Source organism: Rana temporaria, chromosome 3 (genome assembly GCF_905171775.1).
Source record: "Rana temporaria chromosome 3, aRanTem1.1, whole genome shotgun sequence".
Classification (NCBI taxonomy): Eukaryota; Metazoa; Chordata; class Amphibia; order Anura; family Ranidae; genus Rana; species Rana temporaria.
Genome location: NC_053491.1, coordinates 281,868,366 through 281,887,705, shown reverse-complemented (window position 1 = coordinate 281,887,705; position 19,340 = coordinate 281,868,366). Strand labels below are relative to the sequence as shown.

At 42.1% G+C, this 19,340-nt stretch overlaps 1 protein-coding gene across 1 annotated transcript in view; it reads right to left on the bottom strand.

Annotated features, from left to right (window-relative positions):
- ETF1 (eukaryotic translation termination factor 1) overlaps positions 1–19,340 on the bottom strand; it is a 69,949-nt gene that overhangs the window by 29,374 nt on the left and 21,235 nt on the right. Inside the window, exons 3-7 of the mRNA XM_040344698.1 lie at positions 16,782–16,957; positions 14,490–14,629; positions 9,072–9,210; positions 4,700–4,890; positions 1,600–1,729 (exon numbers count right to left, since the gene is read on the bottom strand). Coding sequence (XP_040200632.1) covers positions 1,600–1,729; positions 4,700–4,890; positions 9,072–9,210; positions 14,490–14,629; positions 16,782–16,957 — 776 coding nt within the window. The remainder of the gene's footprint in view (positions 1–1,599; positions 1,730–4,699; positions 4,891–9,071; positions 9,211–14,489; positions 14,630–16,781; positions 16,958–19,340) is intronic.

The window sequence follows — 19,340 nt, the reverse complement described above, 5'->3', positions numbered from 1 at the left end:
AAGTTTTGTACTTACAGTTTTGGTGTCTTGCGCGGCGTCCATCGGCGGCTTCGGGTGTCCTCTTCGTCGGGTCCAGCGTCCTCCCCGCGCCGAGTTTTGAATACTGCGCCAGCATATACCGAGCGCAGTACACTCGGGCAGGCTCGGCAACTGTCGCGCTCACGTCCTGTACGTGAGCACGGAAGAAGCCGAGACTGGCCGACTATACCCGAGTGTACTGCGCTCGGTATATGTCGGCGCAGTATTCAAAACTCGGCGCGGGAAAGCGGGTATCGGCGTATATCGCGCACCCACGATTTTGCCCTGATTTTCAGGGCAAAAAAGTGCGCGATATACGCCGATAAATACGGTAAATGGTGCATGTATGCCCACCATTAGAAGTGTATGGACAAAGGGAGGTATTCTAATGGTGGGCATACCCACTTGGGACAAAAAAATAAAAAATTAAATAAGAAACGATTCAATGGGCTCAACATGCCTCTCAGCAATTTCCTTGGGGTGTCCACTTTCAAAAATTGGGTCATTTAGGGGGAGTTTTGTAATGCACTGGCATTTTAGCACCTCAAGAAATGATAGGCAGTCAAACTAAAAGCTGCGTAAATTTCAGAAAATATGCCCTAGTTTGTAGACGCTATAACTTTTGCGCAAACCAATATACGCTTATTGACTTTTTTTTTTTTACCAAAGACATGTGGCTGAACACATTTAGGCCCAAATGTATGACTAAAATAGAGTTTATTGGATTTCTCTTATAACAAAAAGTAGAAAATATTTATATTTTGCGATATAAAACAAAAAAAACAAAATATATTATATATATATATATATATATATATATATATATATATATATATATATATATATATATATATATATATATATATATATATATATATATATATATATATATATATATATATATATATATATATATATCTATCAAGCATGTTATATTATAACAGTGGCTACGATAGTCACTTGCCACCAGTCCTGCAGTACCGACACTAAGACAACTGTCTGTGGCTCGTACACTATCCCACACGTCTCGTGATCCTGGCTGCATTATATGTACATAGATTTTTGCAGACGGCAGCGAATGACAGAAGGCGCGTAAACTGACCACGGTGTCAGGGCTCGGCAGCTAGACGATATACCATGGCCAGTTTACAGAGGGGAGAGTATAGCCAGGCAGGATCAGACAGGTATTTCAGGGGGCCAAATTACACAGCACTGTGCTGTATAACATGCTTTAAAGGAACAGGATCCATTTTTTTTTAGGTTAACAGATGCTTTTATCACAGTCAATAGTTAACTGTGCGAGTCAAAATTTTCACATAAGTTATGTGCTATTTTTTTGGAATAGAAAATCGTACGATGAATATACAGTAGGTGCTTTCTTAAAGGAATGTCCTTTTCTAGAAGTTATTTTTCAAGCTCTGTATCGCCCTAAACACGTAGGCAAGACAATAAATAAACGTGACAGACAGAAGGGGAAAAAAAAAAAACCCCACACACCCCAGATTAAAAAATAACGGCATTCAATTTTAAAGAACCAAGACAAATCCTTTAGCGTAAACAAAAAAAAAAAAAAAAACATACCTATTAGCTTCTTCTCTTGGATGAATTTCACATTTGAAAGGACCTCCGTTGATAATTCAATTGCTTGGTTAAAGCCATTCTCTCCGCCATATGATATATCAACTAATTTCAAGACTTTAGATTGCAATCGCTAAAAATGAAACATATGGTTATAAGCTTGTAATTATAAAAAAGAAAAAAAAAAATTAGATAGATAGATTATATATATATATATCTGTCTAGTTTGGACCTAGTATATAATTCAGGGATCTTCAAACTACGGCCCTCCAGTTGTTCAGAAACTACAATTCCCACCATGCCTGTGAATGTCAGAGGTTAACAAAGCCTCATGGGATGTGTAGTTTTGCAACAGCTGGAGGGCCGTAGTTTGAGGATCCCTGATATAATCGTTCTGGGTGAACTTCTACTGCTACATTAGAAGTATTTAATGCCTCTTATGATGGCCAACGCCTCCCTGTTTCAATGCCTCGGGGTAATGCAGTTCCACCTCTTAAAGTGGTTGTAAACCCATACAGACCACTACAGGTAAGCCTAGATTAAGGCTTACCTGTAGGTGCAACAAATATTTCCTAAACCTACACGGTTTAGGAGATATTTGCAGAAAAGACTGCACCGATGTCTACGGGCCCGGCGCAGGCGCACTGAGCGTGCCGTTGGTGAGGGCGATCGTGCCGTCACCGCCGGTTCCTGCGCATGCGTGGGAGTGACGTCATTGCGGCTCCGGCCAATCACAGCACCGGAGCCGCGATACCCAGAACTAACTCCAGTATCAATGACAGCGGCGGAGGGGAACGAGAGTCGCTTCGATCTCAGGTAATTCATAATGAGCTAGTATGCGCTATGCATACTAGCTCATTATGCCATTCTCTTGCAGGGTTTTTTTTTTTTTAAGGAAATGCTTTAGAGGATTTACTTCCTCTTTAAGCTGGTTAAGGAACCGGTTGACCCAGGGTCCTATAGACCGATATCCTTACTGCAAAATGATGTCAAATTTTGGCTAAAGCACTGGCTCCGTTTGAACAAGGCTATATTGTCCATTATACACCCTGACCAAGTTGGCTTCATGCCGCACAAAATTGATGGCAAGCAATCTCAGGCAACTGTTCCTCAATATGCAAACACCACCTGACAACTCTGCCCACAGGGCACTACTGTCCCTTCATGCCAATAAGGTCTACGAAAGTACAGACTGGCGGTATTTGTGGGCGGTGTTGTCAAAATTTGGGTTTGGAGAGTGGGTCAACTCCTGTGCCCGTTAGACCACAACCAGCCATCTCAAATAGGGTCTCTGACACATTCGCCTTCAGTAGGGACAACGGGCAGGGGCTGTTGATATGTTACAATGTGAGGGATACCACCTCATCTTTAAAAAGCAGTCATTGACACGGTTTCAGTATTTGTTCAGTACTCAACCCTTACAATTATTTGGACAAAATCCTCCATTGTTGGATGGCGATGCAGGGCAGCCAGAACATCCAGCCTGCCCTAGTCTCATCACTTCTACCTTTAAACATTGTGTTAACATGTCACCACCATTATCGACTGTCGCCTCAATATATACGCCTCGGTTAGCGAGATTTCAGGACAATATTTTGGACAAGTTAAAACTGCCATCGGGCAGAACTAATTTACTCCAAATTATTCTCATGCCACAACAGTTATGCCTACTACATAATTTCCCAGTTATGCCTCTAAAAACCTTTTGGAGTGTTCAACAACATTTTTTGCTCCCTGCTTTGGAATAACTGACCCCCCAAGATTAAATTGAAGCAGCTGCAGTATCGCCAAGGATGAAGGAGGCCTGGCACTCCCTAACCCCTGGCTATACCATGTCCCTGCCCAGTTACAACACTTAACCACTTTAATACGGAGCACTTTCACCCCCCTCCTGACCAGGCCAATTTTCAGCTTTTAATGCTGTCACACACCTTTGAATGACAATTGCAAGGTCATACAACACTATCTAAAAAAAAAAAATTTTTTGGTGGCATGTAATCCTTCACTAATGGGCATTGATGAGGCTGTACTGATCAGTGCTCTCATTATCTGTGTACAAGTCCTTTCACACTTGCCCGTTACCGGCTCTGCTTTCCTCGCGCTGTATGTGAGGAAAGTACAGCTGATCACCAGCAAGTCTGTTACATTGTGATCAGCTGTGATTGGACACCGCTGATCACATGTAAATGGTCTGCTGCGATTGGCTCCTAACCACAATCTGAGCAGCTGTGTCCAAAAGGATGTGCACCCAAGGGGGCGTGGTTTTCGGAAGGATGCCCCCCCAGAAGAGAGCTGTGATGTTGGCATCTTTCAGCTACAGCGCAGTATCAAAGTGGTTAATAAGCTCCATACCTCCCCATCGACCCATAGCCTACCCCCTCTCCTGATTCCACTGCTTTTTTTGTTAGCATTTATGCAAGTGGACTTGGTTCTGAAGTGTCTTTAATCCCAGGGGTTCAGTATGCCTTAAAAAACTAAATTTCAAACATATAACCTCATTTTAAAAAATTGGAACAAGTCGAAAGAGTTGCAGCAGGTAGGGGGTTCACCAAGTATTAAGAGCTAGTGAAACTACACCGTGCCGGGTGGAAAGCCTTTGGGGTGACGCACTGATCATATATTTTCAAAGATAGGACAAAATTTGCCCTAAAACTTCTACATGCAACTGAAGCATGGTGTTGGAGCTCAGGGGAATGAAGGCAGCTGCGTTCAAATCTCCAACTTCAGTTTTTAATCTGATTCAATCAGTTGAGTCTGCCATGGGTTACATTTTTCAATATTATTAAACATATTCTCAGCATAGGGCAACATGCTGATGGATGGTAATATACCCCATGTGGATACCTACAAGCAGTGGGGCTGTGGCGTGCATGTGTTTTTTGCACAGTGCACTGTAAAGAATCCCACCTGTATAAAGTTTGAAAAGGATATTTGAACTGGCAAAACTATGCAGTCTTAGTGCAGATGGTCTCCAATGCAGGCATCTACATCAGCCCTTAAAGTTCTGAAAAGCTAATATGCCATGTTCCAGATTTGGCTATAGTACATTACAACATCAGAGGATTATGATTACACTATAAATACTTTAAGGCAAAAACCTCACCTGATCAAACATATCTGACTGACTAAGCTCCGTTTTAAAATCAGCTGACCCAGCCAACACAAGTCCAGCTACATTTACTTTATCACCAGAAATAAAGAGCTGAACAGCTGTTTCTGCTACTTTTCTGACATAATTGTGACGCTTCTCCATTCTTAGACGTGCAAAACGCAAAGCAGATTGCCCTCCTCTACCTGTGAGAAACAAGAAAAAATTTAATATAAAAAAAAAAAAAAAAAAATTATGGGATTACTCTTTTCACAAATGCTATTGTTTTGCCTCAACCTCTCCTGAGCTCAGCTTGACCCCATCCACATACTTTATCCAGTGCTTGCTGCCAAAAATGTAGACATTGTGCACTCTGGGTTCTTCCTGAGCTCTGTGCATGTGCAGTAGAATCCCAAAGAAAAAAACTATGGGGCCAGTAGACTGTGCCACATATAATGGGGTTCTACTGCGTCTAGCTGAGCGCAAGGAGGTGAGGAGAAAAAGTAAATCAAGTTGAAGTCAATGCAGATTAATGGGTGACCACTAATCAAACTATCTGTGGCTAGCTCCATCTGTAACCAGAGCCATTTAGAACACCAGAGAGGGCAGTAGGACCGCTCTGGGTTGCCCACAGGGGTGACTGCACAGTGGGCATTAATCTGTCTCCTGAGGTATATCGCTGATACAGAGGCGTGTACCAGAGGAGGTGGGGAAGGGGGGCTTGTCTGGATGGACAAAGTCTCACATGAGGGGAATTTCACTAGAGAAGCATAAAGTACCATGCCACCCTGGAGAGCCCTTTTCACAGGAAATAGGAGCAAACATCCCTTGCCTCACCCACTTCGGGAGGACATAACATCTCAGTGAGGGGCTCTTCAGGGACTGGGTCATACTGGTACAGATCACCCTCTGCCCCGGACTTATATAGCACACTGTAGCTATCCAAAGCGCTACACCATATGCATTATTCAGAGCCCGAAGAGACTTTACAGGCTGGCCACATGTCTTTTCTGGTGGAGTCCAGGTATGGAATCCAGAAACTGCATGAGATGCCGCTGTGGCCACAATGCAAAGAAAAGTTGACTGATGACTTTGGCAAGTGCAACAACCAAGGTACACTCAGAGGATACAAACACTGAAATACACTAGCAACCAACTGAAAATTGCTGGGTGTTACGATAGGTTATAAATGAGGGTCCTCACAACTCTTTGTTTGCTAGTGATCAAGCACATGAAGGTACAAACAAAATATTCCTCTTAATCCAGCACTGGGGGGTGATGGCTTCAAACCACTCGAGGCATACCTATGCAACATCTGCCACCTACACACCTTTTGGTCGTCCCCAACACCCACCCTGATATGCCAGAGTCAGCCTGCTAGGGTTTGGGTGAGATTGAGGCTCATAAACAATCATTATGTTTAACATTCATTGTCAGCCATGTTTTAGTCCTTTTCATTATTGGAATCCTTTGACCGATTTCCAATAATTTTTATCACAAACCATGGCAGAAATTGTTATGACTTTTCCGAGTTGGTAGCCATCACCCCCCCAGGGCTGAAGAGGAATCTTGGGTTTGTTCTTTTGCACACCACCGTCCCTGGCGTTTTGGATCCCCTCTAGCTGCAGAGAGCCAACATACATTACAGGACATATGTTGGTTCTCCAAACAGGGCCTGACATTTTTAGGGAGTACAATCGCACAAAAAAGGTACCTGCCTATAACCCAGTTGGAACTGAATCTGCCCTATACTGTACAGTCCAAAGAAGAAACTTCCTCTAAAACTGAGCCAAATCCTCATTTGTGCCTCATGGTTCTTATCCCAGACACTAGAGTTTACAGTGGTGGGGTTTCACCAGCAATGGCAGTGTTGACAAAGCAGTGGACAGGATTAGGTGTGGCTAGGTGCTGGTTAACGAGCTACAACATTGTGAAGGAGCAGTCAGAAAGCCAAGCTACCTACAACCCTGCAAGATTTCATCCCACTGTAGAGCAATCAAGCACAGCCTACAGGAGAGTGGCAACACTGCTCTGAATACAAGAACAATGAAGCGTCATTCCCACAATATTAGGAGGAAGCTGCATTAGGTGGCAGACTATTTGTTGGACTTTGCAGAGGATCAAAAAGAAAACCAACTGCAATAAAGGCATAGTGAGGGAAAAAACAAAAACAAAAAAAAGGATTTGCTCCTCTGCCGATTTTGTACGTTTGCCCACTGACAAAGCAATGATCAGTCGATAAAATTGTAATGGTAGGTTTAATTTTAACAGTTAGAACAAAAATATTCAGAAAAACCATTTCATAAATTTGCATTTTAATGAGTAAAATAAGCATTTGATCCCCTATCAAATCAGCAAGATTTGACTCCCAGGTGTCTTCTATACAGGCAACGAGTGGATATATTAGCTTACCTGTATAAGAGACACGTGTCCACAGAAGCAATCAGATTCCAATCTCTCCACCATGGTCAAGACCATAGAGCTATCCAAAGATGTCAGGGACAAAATTGCAGACCTCTCAAGGTCCCTTTCACACCGAGGAGTTTTTCCAGGTGGTTTAGCGCTAAAAATAGCGGGGGCTTTTTACACTGAGGCGATACACTGATGCCAGCAGCATCTTTGGAGCGGTGCGTTTACCGCTCTTCCCATTGAAAGCAATGGGAAACCGCGGTATTAACCCTTTTTCGGACGTTAATACTGCACAGTTAGCGGCCGAATATCGGCGCTATACCGCCACGGCACATCCCACCCCAGTGTGAAAGGGGCCTAAGGGAAAACTACACTGCACCAAAGAGATGATCGAGAAGGGCCAATTCAAATCTTGGGCGAGAACCTACTTCCCTCAGCCAGGGCATTGAAAACGGGTCACGTGTGGGTATTCCAGAATGACGAGGACCCAAAACACACGACCAAGGCAACAAAGGAGTGGCCCAAGAAGAAGCACATTAATGTCCCGGAGTGGCCTAGCCAGTCTCCAGACCTTGATCCCATAAAAGATATGTGGGGGGAGCCAAAGGTTCGTGTTACCAAACGTCAGCCTCAAAACCTTAAAGGGGTTGTAAAGGTTCGTGTTTTAATTTTCTAAATTGGTTCCTTTAAACTTGTGCATTGTTGGTTCACTTACCTTTTTCTTTGATTTCCCTTCTAAAAAAATGTTTTCTTCGTTTGAATTTCTCACTTCCTGTTTCTCCTCAGAAAGCTTTCCACCATCATCTGAGCGGTGGAAAGTCATTTAGAACAGCTTAGTGAACACCACCTTACTGAGGAGGAACAGGAAGTGAGAAATTCAGACAAAAGAAAAGAAAAAAAACATTTAGAAGGGAAATTGAAGGAAAAGGTTAGTGAACCAACAATGCACTAGCTTAAAGGAACCTATTTAGAAAATAAAAAAACAAACCTTTACAACCCCTTTAATGACTTGGAGAGGATCTGCAATAAGAAGTGGGACAAACTCCCCCCCCCGAGATGTGTGCAAACCTGGTGGTCAACTACAAGAAAATGTCTGACCTCTGCCAACAAGGGTTTCGCCACCAAGTACCAAATCATCTTTTGCGAAAGGGTCAATTACTTACTTATTTCACTCATTGATTTGCATTTTAATTAATAAAAAACAAACAAACAAAAAAAAAACCTTAAAAAGCGTTTTTCAGGATTTATTTATTTTTTTTCCTCATTGCTTAAGCGGGGGTTCACCCGAAAAACTAATTTTTAACATTAGATTGAGGCTAATTGTGGGAAGCACAATCGGGTGTTTTTTTTTTAAATCAATGCAGTACATACCGTTTTAGAGATAGATGTTCTCCGCGGCTTCCGGCTATGGTTTGCGGGACTGGGCGTTCCTATTTGATTGACAGCCTTCCGACCATCGCATACAGCGCGTCACGAGTTGCCGAAAGTACCCGAACGTCGGTGCGCAGGCGCCGTATAGAGCCACACAGACGTCCGGCTTCTTTGGGCAACTCGGAAGCCGCGGAGAACATCCATCTCTAAAACGGTATGTACTGCATTGATTTAAAAAAGAAAAAACACCCGATTGTGCTTCCCACAATTAGCCTCAATCTAATGTTAAAAAAAAAAATTCGGGTGAACCCCCGCTTTAAAGTAAACCTACCATTAAAATTAGACTGATCCATTTCTTTAACAGTGGGGAAAAAAAAATAAAAAATTACAATATCAGCAGGGGATCAAATACTCTCAGCCCCTCCCCCCCCCCTGACCAAGTCCTGCAGCTCTTTTTTGGGAGGCTATAGTTCGTTAAATTGTTAATGGCCAGTGTCAAGTCATGGTGAACCACTGCAAGTTGTCGCAAGGAAACAAAAAAGTGGAAAGAGACTACAAAAGAAAGTATCTCTATAGTTTATTAGACCAATAATTTTCTCAAAATTACCATGCTTCTTTGGAAGATCCACAGTGAATTTGTGTAGCACTTCTCTTGTATTTCCTTGCAGCGTTCCAAAAAGTGCCCCGCTACCATCTATTACAATGAAGCCAAACTTGCTATCATCAGAAAGTAGAGCTGTGAGAGCCTGTAACAGAATAAAATAAAAACATTTGCACAGTACCAGCAACAGAGAACAAAAAATGATGAACCTTAGTTTAAGAAAATAAACAGATATCCCCCCCACCACCCTATATATTTAGCCTGTTTAGGTTCAAAACACTCCTAGATGAAATGTTTAGGTAAAACTAAAAATTTAAGACACTTTTATACACTTTAACTTAGGCGATCTATGGTCATCATACATATTAGCAGTATAGTTCCAAAGACTATAGTGTGTGAAACTCCAAAAATTTGAATATCGTGCAAAAGTTAATTTATTTCACTAATGTAACTTAAAAAGGTGAAACTAATAGGAGATAGACTTATTACATGCAAAGCAAGATAGTTCAAGCCGTGATTTGTCATAATTGTGATGATTATGGCTTACAGCTCATGAAATCCTCAAATATACAATGTCAGAAAATTAGAATATTACATGCAATCAATAAAACAAGGATTGTACATAGAACTTATCGGACCTCTGAAAAGTATAAGCATGCATATGTACTCAGTACTTGGTTTGGGCCTCTTTTGCAGCAATTACTGCCTCAATGCGGTGTGGCATGGAAGCGATCAGCCTGTGGCACTGCTGAGGTGTTATGGAAGACCAGGATGCTTCAATAGCGGCCTTCAGAAATTTCTGCATTGTACGGTCTCATGTCTCATCTTTCTCTGGGCAATGCTCCATAGATTCTCTATGGGGTTCAGGTCAGGCGAGTTTGCTGGCCAATCAAGTACAGTAACCCCACAGTCATTGAACCAGGTGTAGGCAGGTACCAAGTCCTGCTGGAAAATGAAGTCCACATCCCCATAGAGCTCGTCTGCGGAAGGAAGCATGAAGTGCTCCAAAATCTCCTGGTAGACGGTTGAGTTGACCCTGGACTTAATGAAGCACAGTGGCCAACACCAGCAGATGACATGGTTCCCCAAATCAACACAGACTGTGGAAACTTCACACTGGACTTCAAGCATCTTGCATTGTGTGTCTCTCCATTCTTCCTCCAAACTCCTTGGTTTCCAAATGAGATGCAAAATTTGCTCTCAACAGAAAAGAGGACTTTGGACCACTGAGTAACAGACCAGGTCTGTTTTTCTTTAGCCCAGGTAAGACACTTCTGACATTGTTTGTTGTTCAGGAGTGGCTTGACAAGAGGAATACAACATTTGAAGCCCATGTCCAGGATCAGTCTGTGTGTGGTGGCTCTTGATGCACTGACTCCAGCCTCAGTCCACTTCTTGTGAAAGTGCCCAACACTTTAATGGCCTTTTCCTGACAATCCTCTCCAGGCTGCGGTCATCCCTACTGCTTGTGCACCTTTTTCTTCCACACAACTTTCTATTAATGTGCTTTGATACAGCACTGGAAACATCCAACTTCTTTTGCAATTACCTTTTGAGTCTTTCCCTCCTTATGGAGGGTGTCAATGATGGTTTTCTGCACAACTGTCAGGTCAGCAGTCTTTCCCATGATTGTGATTCCTACTGAACCAGACAGAGACCATTTAAAGGCTCAGGAACCCTTTCCAGGTGTTATGACTTGATTAGCTGATTAGAGTGGGACACTGAGCCTAGAATATTGTACCTTTTCACAATATTCAAATTTTCTGAGATTGTGGATTTGGGGTTTTCATGAGCTGTAAGCCATAATCATCACAATTATGACAAATCACTACTTGAACTATCTTGCTTTGCATGTAATGAGTCTATCTCATATTAGTTTCAAAGGGGTTGTAAAAGGAAAAAAAAAAAAAAAAAAAGTTTCCCTAAATAGCTTCCTTTACCTTAGTGCAGTCCTCCACTTACCTCATCCTTCGAATTTGCTTTTAAATGTCACTTCCTGTCCTTCTGCCTGTAACTACACACAGTAATGAGAGGCCTTCTCCCTGGTGTGGAGAAAGCCTCTTGAGGGGGGGTGGGGGGCGCGAGCAGGGGGGTCAGGACGCTCTCTACTTTGCAGATAGAGAAAGGAGCTGTGAGTTAGTGGGCGTCCTGACACTCCTGCTCGTCCCCTCCCCCCTCAAGAGGCCATCTCCACACCAAGGAGAAAGCCTCCCATTACTATGTGGAGTTACAGACAGAGGAACCAGAAGTGAGGATTTCTCAGAAGAAATAAGGACATTTAAAAGCAAAATGAAAGGATGAGGTAAGTGAAGGAGGACTGCACTAAGGTAAAGGAGGCTATTTTAGGGGAAACAATAAATAAAAATGTACCTTTACAAACCTCCAAGTCTCATTAATGAAATAAATTAACTTTTGCATGATATTTGAATTTTTCGAGCTACACACACGTAATATTGTGACTGCCACCTGTCTGCCCCCCCCCCCCCCACACACAACCCTGATGCAATGTCGAGCGCTCAAACCACGCCTTGAGGCACTGCAAAGCGCTAGGTTTATTTACAGACAGGGTTTCCCTTTCCACCTGTCCATTTCCAAGGATGGCCAGCAATAGGTTTTGAGGAATAAAAGATGACCTACCCCAATTCCTGAAACACCTTAAATGTGCTAACTTGAGGGACTCTTCAGGCATTTCTATGTTTTGCAATCCCGTTGCCCAATTTTACTTTTTTTCTACTCTATCCTTGATTGGGAGAGGAGGTGGTGGAGACCCTAACTAGTGGAGCTTGGATGTTCAGCTTTTTCCAAGATTTGTTTTCTCATGCCACTTTGTGTTTTGTTTCTTTGTTTTTTATGCACGTCTCTTTTTTCAACACTTATGTTGTGGGTCGGTTTGTTGCAGGTCTCTCTGTTCATGTGGTGATCAACAAAGTCCCAAGCTCCACCCCACGTCATGGCTTCCCTGAAAAATCGAGTTCTACAATGTCTGCAGTCTGAAGTCACCTTGTACATGCAGTAAGTTGTGGCTCGAGACGAAGAGGCTGGGGGCGCATATTCTTTAATTGCAGAAGACCCATTTTCACACTGACTCGGTCCCACGGTTGCCTGCACATCTATACAATCAATGGTTCCTCAGTAATTTTCCACGTCCTAAGTCAGGGAGGATAGCCATAGCTATACACAAGCAATGCCCTTTTGTCTTGCAGGGACACCTAGCTGATCCCAATGGCAGATTTGTGCTCTAGACCACAAATATACCTTTTCAGCAGCGTACACCCCGAATGCTTGCCTTTCTGGACTGTCTTGGAGTCCCTCTCTGCTTTCCGGGAGGGCAAATTGATATGGGGGGGGGGGGGGGTGACTTCAATGTATGTCCAGAGCCCCATCTAAATACGGCCACAGGACACTCCACTCATTCCTTTACACGCTCACCATCTGATCAAATGCTGAAGGATACTCCATTCTACTGATAAAAGACTTCAGCTACTACTCAGCGACTCATGCCGTTTACACTTGCACAGATTTACTGCTGATGGATCAGTATTCATTGGAGTCTCCCTGTTGCGTCGATCGTCTCACCAACGATATATGATCACGCCCCAGTTTATATTAACTTACATCCCCTAACCAAAAGTCATGGACTTGGCATCTGAATAAGAATATTTTAGATGGTGTGGCGCTTAAACAGGTATCGGATTCAAAATCTTAATACTTTGTGGATAAATCCAGATGACGTGGGGGCGGCTTCCATCTGGGAGGACCATAAGGCAGTAATCAGAGGCGGCGAGTTAGTCTCCCAAGGGTTTAGACTAAAAGGGATAAGGGAAGGGGAATTGCAGAACCCATTGCTGAAAATCCATTCTGCAGAACTTAGGCATAAACGCAATACTACCCTGGAGTTGGCTACCCATGATTAAGTCACGTGTCTAGTGATGCAACGCGTGGGGGAAGAGCTACGAACGGGACGGATTGCACATCCGAATGAGGAGACACATCGTATGCTGAGCAGCCAAATGAGGATTGTTTGTTTGCTGATATTAATCGGTGGATTTGTGAGTGTGACCTATCTCAAGCTTGTCAAAATTGTTTCCATACGGTTGTGTGTTATCTGCACAATGAGGATTTCTCTTTTTGTCGCTCTGTTTTTCACATGAGCTGCACAACTGTGGAAGATCTGATACTCACATGTGAAGCAAATCAGCTTGGAGTCTGTAGAATTTGATCACCCCATACTTCTCTTTCAAGCCAGTACACAGCACTTGCACTCGGGTGTATTGTAGTTGCATGCTCAGTAGCATGCATTTGGACTAATTATTTTTATACACATGTACTGAATTTGAATCACCTATGGTTTGTGGTTCCGGTTCACATCACAGAAGTTAATACTCAGCGCATATTATTATTATTATTGATTTTTCGTTTTTTGTTTGACTAACATAACATATGCTGCGTTTATGATTTAGAAATTTTTTTGATGTCACATATAATTAAGTATTTAGTAGCGCTGTAGTAACATTTTTTCATTCATACTGATGCTCTGCGGTTTGGGTGCAGCAAGATTTATGCATGGTTTTTGGGGGGTTGCTCCCATTGACTTCTATTAGACCATGTGTTTTCATGAGTCTTGCATGCTGCATCTTTGATGCGCTTTCAGAAAATGCACGGTCTAACAGGCGTCAATAGGAGTGCACTTAAAAGCATGTGTAAATCACGAATACAATCATGCTGCACCCAAACCGCAATGCACTAGTATGAACCCGGCCTAAGGTTTGTTAAACGGACTGCCACTGTAAGGGAAGGTTTTTTTCCACCTGACCACCAATGTAAAGGGCATTCCCCCCCCCCCCCCCCCCATTAACCTCCAATGAACTAGTTGGAGCAGAATTTCATTAATTTTAACTTTCCATTATATCTTCTACCCTTGTTTTAACGTTGGATCGTAAAAAAAAAAAAAAATTCTGCCAGTAAATGCCCTATACAGCCCACTTCCTGTTTGTCTGGTAAAACGCCTAGGCTTATGACATCATGCACAGCTCTCCCACTCGTGAGTTTTCCCGGGGGAGTGGTGAGTCATAAGAGGGCCAATGAGAGCTGCAGGAGTGCACCTGTGTAAATCCAGGAAGTGAACAGGCAGCAGCTTCAGCTGCCCAGTTAATGCTTGCAGCCAGACTCTGTGGAGGGAGATTTCTGCAGCACATTTGGCAAGTACAGAATCACAGTATATATAAAATATGCAAAGTGGTTGGAGGGAAGCTTCAAAATGGCAAAGATGTTCCTCTAAGCAGTGGTTCTCCAAAACTTGGAAATAATTTTAAGGGTTCCACTGGGGTAAAAAGCTTGAGAAAGGCTCAATGTCCTAAATTAGATACACATACCAAAACAATAAATAAAAATTACGTTTAAAATGTTTTTTTTTTAGTACAATACCTCAGTATGAAATTTGTTGTCACACAAGTACAAAGATGTGTTGATTGGTTTGAAAGGCTCAAAATCAATGTTAACTTTCTTCTCTTTTCCTTCTTCTGTTACAATTGTTCCACAATAAACAACTAAGCCATTTGGTGGTACTGAAAAATACAATATGCAGAAAATGTATCAAATGCAAATATGTTTTGTAAGTAGATAATATGGAAACCATTAATGATAATGGTTACCATGCAAAATGGCAAACTCTACGGTCCGTCTTCATCCCATCCCCCATAGAGAAGAGCCGCGCTCTGACAGTTCGGTCCCTGCACACTGTGCAGACACAGACCTGTCATCTGCCTGCTCAGCAGGGATTGACGGAGCGATCCCCGCTGAGCAAAGCAGAGCCCGTACACATCTGTGTGAAAGGAGCCAAACACTAACCATGAGTGAAAGAAAAGTTTGTTTATTCATATTCTCTGAAAATGGACAAGAAATCTAATTCTGCCAGGGTATGTAAACTTATGAGCACAACTAAATTTCGTTTGTCACCATTTTTTAAAAAACAAAATATTTTTTACAACACACACAAACACATTCTGCTACTGCTCCAGAGTATAGGAATACCCCACGTGTGACCCTGGGCTTGGCTGTGCGGCAACCATCTGAAGTGAACGTGTGACGCATCAAGGAAGCAGAGATCCAGGAAGGAACAGAAGGGACCCGGTGGTGCCTTGGGTCTGCTGTGACCAATATACTCGGTTTTTGGTTCATCTCTGAATGAGTGTTTGCTGTGCAGTGTATTGCTCTATTTTTTGAGATTCATGTGAGTGCTATATTTGAAGATTTAAGTGTGATATTAAACTGATTTTACGGTATCGCACTTCTTTTAATTACACGCAGAGCTTTCTGGCAGTGAATTAGTTGGAACTGGGATTATCTGCTATACCTACCAGTGAGGTCTTTTTGTACACGTTTACACGCCAAACACGAGAGTGTAAGGCAATTTGAGTTGGTGAGTTTTGCATCTGAAGGGAGAGGATTCACTGACACCGGGTGTGGTGGAAGATTGGAAGCTATTATTTTTTCACAAACCTGTTGATGTGTTTTATGGACTTATATTTAAACACATTAATATATGCATTTTGAAATTTGTGCACATATTCACCTTTGTCACATGGTGATGTTTATGGACATTAGCATTATTTTTGAATACCTGTGAAAAACGGATATTTCATCTTGCATTGTTTACAGCGCTGCTTATATTTTATTACACTCATTTTAGGGTTTTAGAATATGTTTTTCACAATATATGGGGGTACCCAACACTATAAAAAGCCGGAGGGTGAACCTTAATGGCCAACTGACTAACTAGCCTCACCAGTAACACTTATACGGTGATCAATGGTGAAAGGGTTAACTAGGGGGCAATCAGGGGGTTAAAACCTTTATTAGGTAGTATATGGAGGTATCTGACACTGAACCTAAATAACTAACGCGACACTAATACAGCGATCAATAAAAATTGCCTAGTGACAGGGTAACCTGGGGGGGGGGGGGGCGATCAAGGGGTTAAACCTTTATGGAGGGGGGGTTAGGGGGTACCATACACCTGAAGGGGTCTACCACCAACTGCCCTGACACTTTTTACAGTCACATATTACATCAAATGCAGTGATCAGTAAGAAAAATGAACACTGCAATCCGTGACACTGACTGAGGGTGATCGGGGGTGAAGTGTGCCTATGTTTACTGGTGTCAGTGTACTGTTGGGTGTTTGGTCTCCAGGGCGCCGGACCAAAAGACCGACACGAGAGCGACATCACTTCACAGGCAGAGGAAGCTTCTCACTTGCCAGGAGCGATCGTTAGGGCATGGCCATGAATCGGTGGCCTCCCCTTCATCAGGGATCGCTCCTGGAACGATTCCGACCACCGCAAGCACCGATCGGGCCCCCAACCCGCTGGGAGGCAGGGACGTACAGGTACACCCATCTGCCTGCCCGTGCCATTCCGTCGACGTATATCGTCGTGTGGCGGTCGTCAACTGGTTAAACAAGTACCATTTAAAAGAATGTACCGAGACTTGTCATGCGACTTTGATGTCCATAATGTGGATGGAGTCACAATAGAATATTCACAAATATAAAAAAATAAAAATAAATCAGGATTGAATTAGAACAGGTTACATTTCAGATCTAGGGGAAAAAAATAAAAGTTATGGCTAGTATGCAGAACACCCACTAATTCAAAAATAACATTCCTAGCCAAGAATTTGGTGAAGCATACATTGCCACACGCAAAGCACCCTCACCTTTGTTATAGAGTTTAAGCCTCTGTTGCACAGATGTAATTGCTCCCAGTACGGAAAGGCGGTTCACACGAGACTTGATGTTGGATGCTGTACCAAACTCATCCGCCAACATCTTGGCCACCCTTGAAATTTGGTCTTTTGGAGGAATTATTAAAGAGATCATACTGGTGCCATTCCTGTAGGAATCAAAATGAAGGGGGTTTGTAAGCAACAGGCAACAATCTACTTTTAGACCTCATTCACACAAGACATTTATTAGCTTAAAGCCCAAGTACTCAAACTGATAGCTGCATAGCATACTAGCTCATTATGAATTACTTACCTTAGAGTGAAGCCCCAGCAGCGGTCCTCGTACACCGCTCCAGCCGGCAACATCACTCGAGTTACTTATAGGTATCGCAGGCTCCTACACTGATTAGCAGCAAGAGCAGTGGTGACGTCACTCCTGTGCGCATGCGTGGGAGCCGCCGGTAATGGCACACTAACTGAAGCAACGCCATGTACCTGCCAATGCTTCAGTGCACAAGTGACGATGACGTTGGCACATGTTGATACAGGGGATATCTCCTAAACCATGCAGGTTTAGGAGATATCCAGGGTAGCTACAGTTAAGCTTCATTATAGGCTTTTCTGTAGTAAAAAGCGGTTGTAAAGGGTTTACAACCACTTTAACAGATGTGCAAATTCCCTTTCAAAAGCTATGAACTCTTAGGCCTCATGCACACTGGACGTTAAAAAAACGTTATAAACGCCAGTAGCTTTGCAGTGAGTTTTTCCAACTGTTTTCAATTGTGTTTTCCCGCGTTAGCGTTTTTTGGTTTAAGGGAAAAAAAAAAAAAAAAAAAAACTTTTTTTTTCTTTCAATAGATCAAAAATGTTAAAAAAAAAATAAAAAAAAAAAAACACTGGCGAGTGACGTTTTTGAGCGCTTAACCACTTGACCACCAGGCCTATTCTGGCACTTCTCTCCATGTGAAAATCACAATTTTTTTGCTAGAAAATTAATCAGAACCCCCAAACATTATATATTTTTTTTTAGCAGACATCCTAGGGAATAAAATGGCAGTCATTGCAATACTTTTTGTCACACCGTATTTGCGCAGCGGTCTTACAAGCGCACTTTTTTTGGATAAAAATCACTTTTTTGAATTAAAAAATAAGACAATACATTTTGCCCAATTTTTTTATATATTGGGCAAGATAATGTTACGCCGAGTAAAATGATACCCAACATGTCACGCTTAAAAATTGCGTCCACTCGTGGCATGGCGTCAAACTTTTACCCTTAAAAATCTCGATAGGCGACGTTTAAAAAATTCTACAGGTTGCATTTTTTGAGTTGCAGAGTAGGTCTAGGGCTAGAATTATTGTTCTCACTCTAACGATCGCGGCGATACCTCACTTGTGTGGTTTGAATACCGTTTTCATATGCGGGCGCTACTCGCGTATGCGTTTGCTTCTGCGCGCGAGCTCGTCGGGATGGGGCGCTTTAAAAAAAAAATTTTTGGTTTTCTTATTTATTTTTATTTAGTTTTATAATTTTTTACACTGAAATAAAAAAAAAAAAAAATTGATTACTTTTATTCCTATTACAAGGAATGTAAACATCCCTTGTAATAGAAAAAAGCATGACAGGTCCTCTTAAATATGAGATCTGGGGTCAAAAAGACCTCAGATCTCATATTTAGACTTAAATGCAAAAAAAAAAAAAAAAAAAAAAAAAAGTCATTTTTTCAAATGACTAAAAAAAAAATTCTCTTTAACCTCTTCCATACCGGGCAGTTATACACCCATCCATACCGGGCCTATTCTGGCACTTCTCTCCTACATGTACAAATCATAATTTTTTTGCTAGAAAATTACGCAGAACCCCCAAACATTATATATGTTTTTTTTAGCAGACACCCTAGGGAATAAAACGACGGTCATTGAAACCTTTTATCTTGCACGGTATTTGCGCAATAATTTTTCAAACGCCTTTTTTTGGGAAAAAAATTGTTTCATGAATTAAAAAAATTTAAAAACAGTAAAGTTAGCCCAATTTTTTTGTAAAATATGAAATATGATGTTACACCGAGTAAATAGATACCTAACATGTCACGCTTTAAAATTGCGCACACTCATGGAATGGCGCCAAACTTCGGTACTTAAAAATCTCCATAGGCAACGATTTGAAATTTTTTACAGGTTACCAGTTTAGATTTACAGAGGAGATCTAGTGCTAGAATTGTTGCTGGCACTCTAACGCACGCGGCGATACCTCACATATGTGGTTTAAACGGCGTTTACATATGTCGGCGGGACTTGCGTGTGCGTTCGCTTCTGTGCGCAAGCTACCGGGGACAGGGGCGTTAAAAAAATAAATTTTTATTTCTTTTTTTTTATATATATATTTATTTCTTTTTTACACTTTTTTTTTAAATTTTTTTTTTTTTTTATAACTTTTATTCCTATTACAAGGAATGTAAACATCCCTTGTAATAGGAATGTGTGTGACAGGTACTCTTTATGGAGAGATGCGGGGTCAATAAGACCGCACATCTCTCCTCCAGGCTGGAA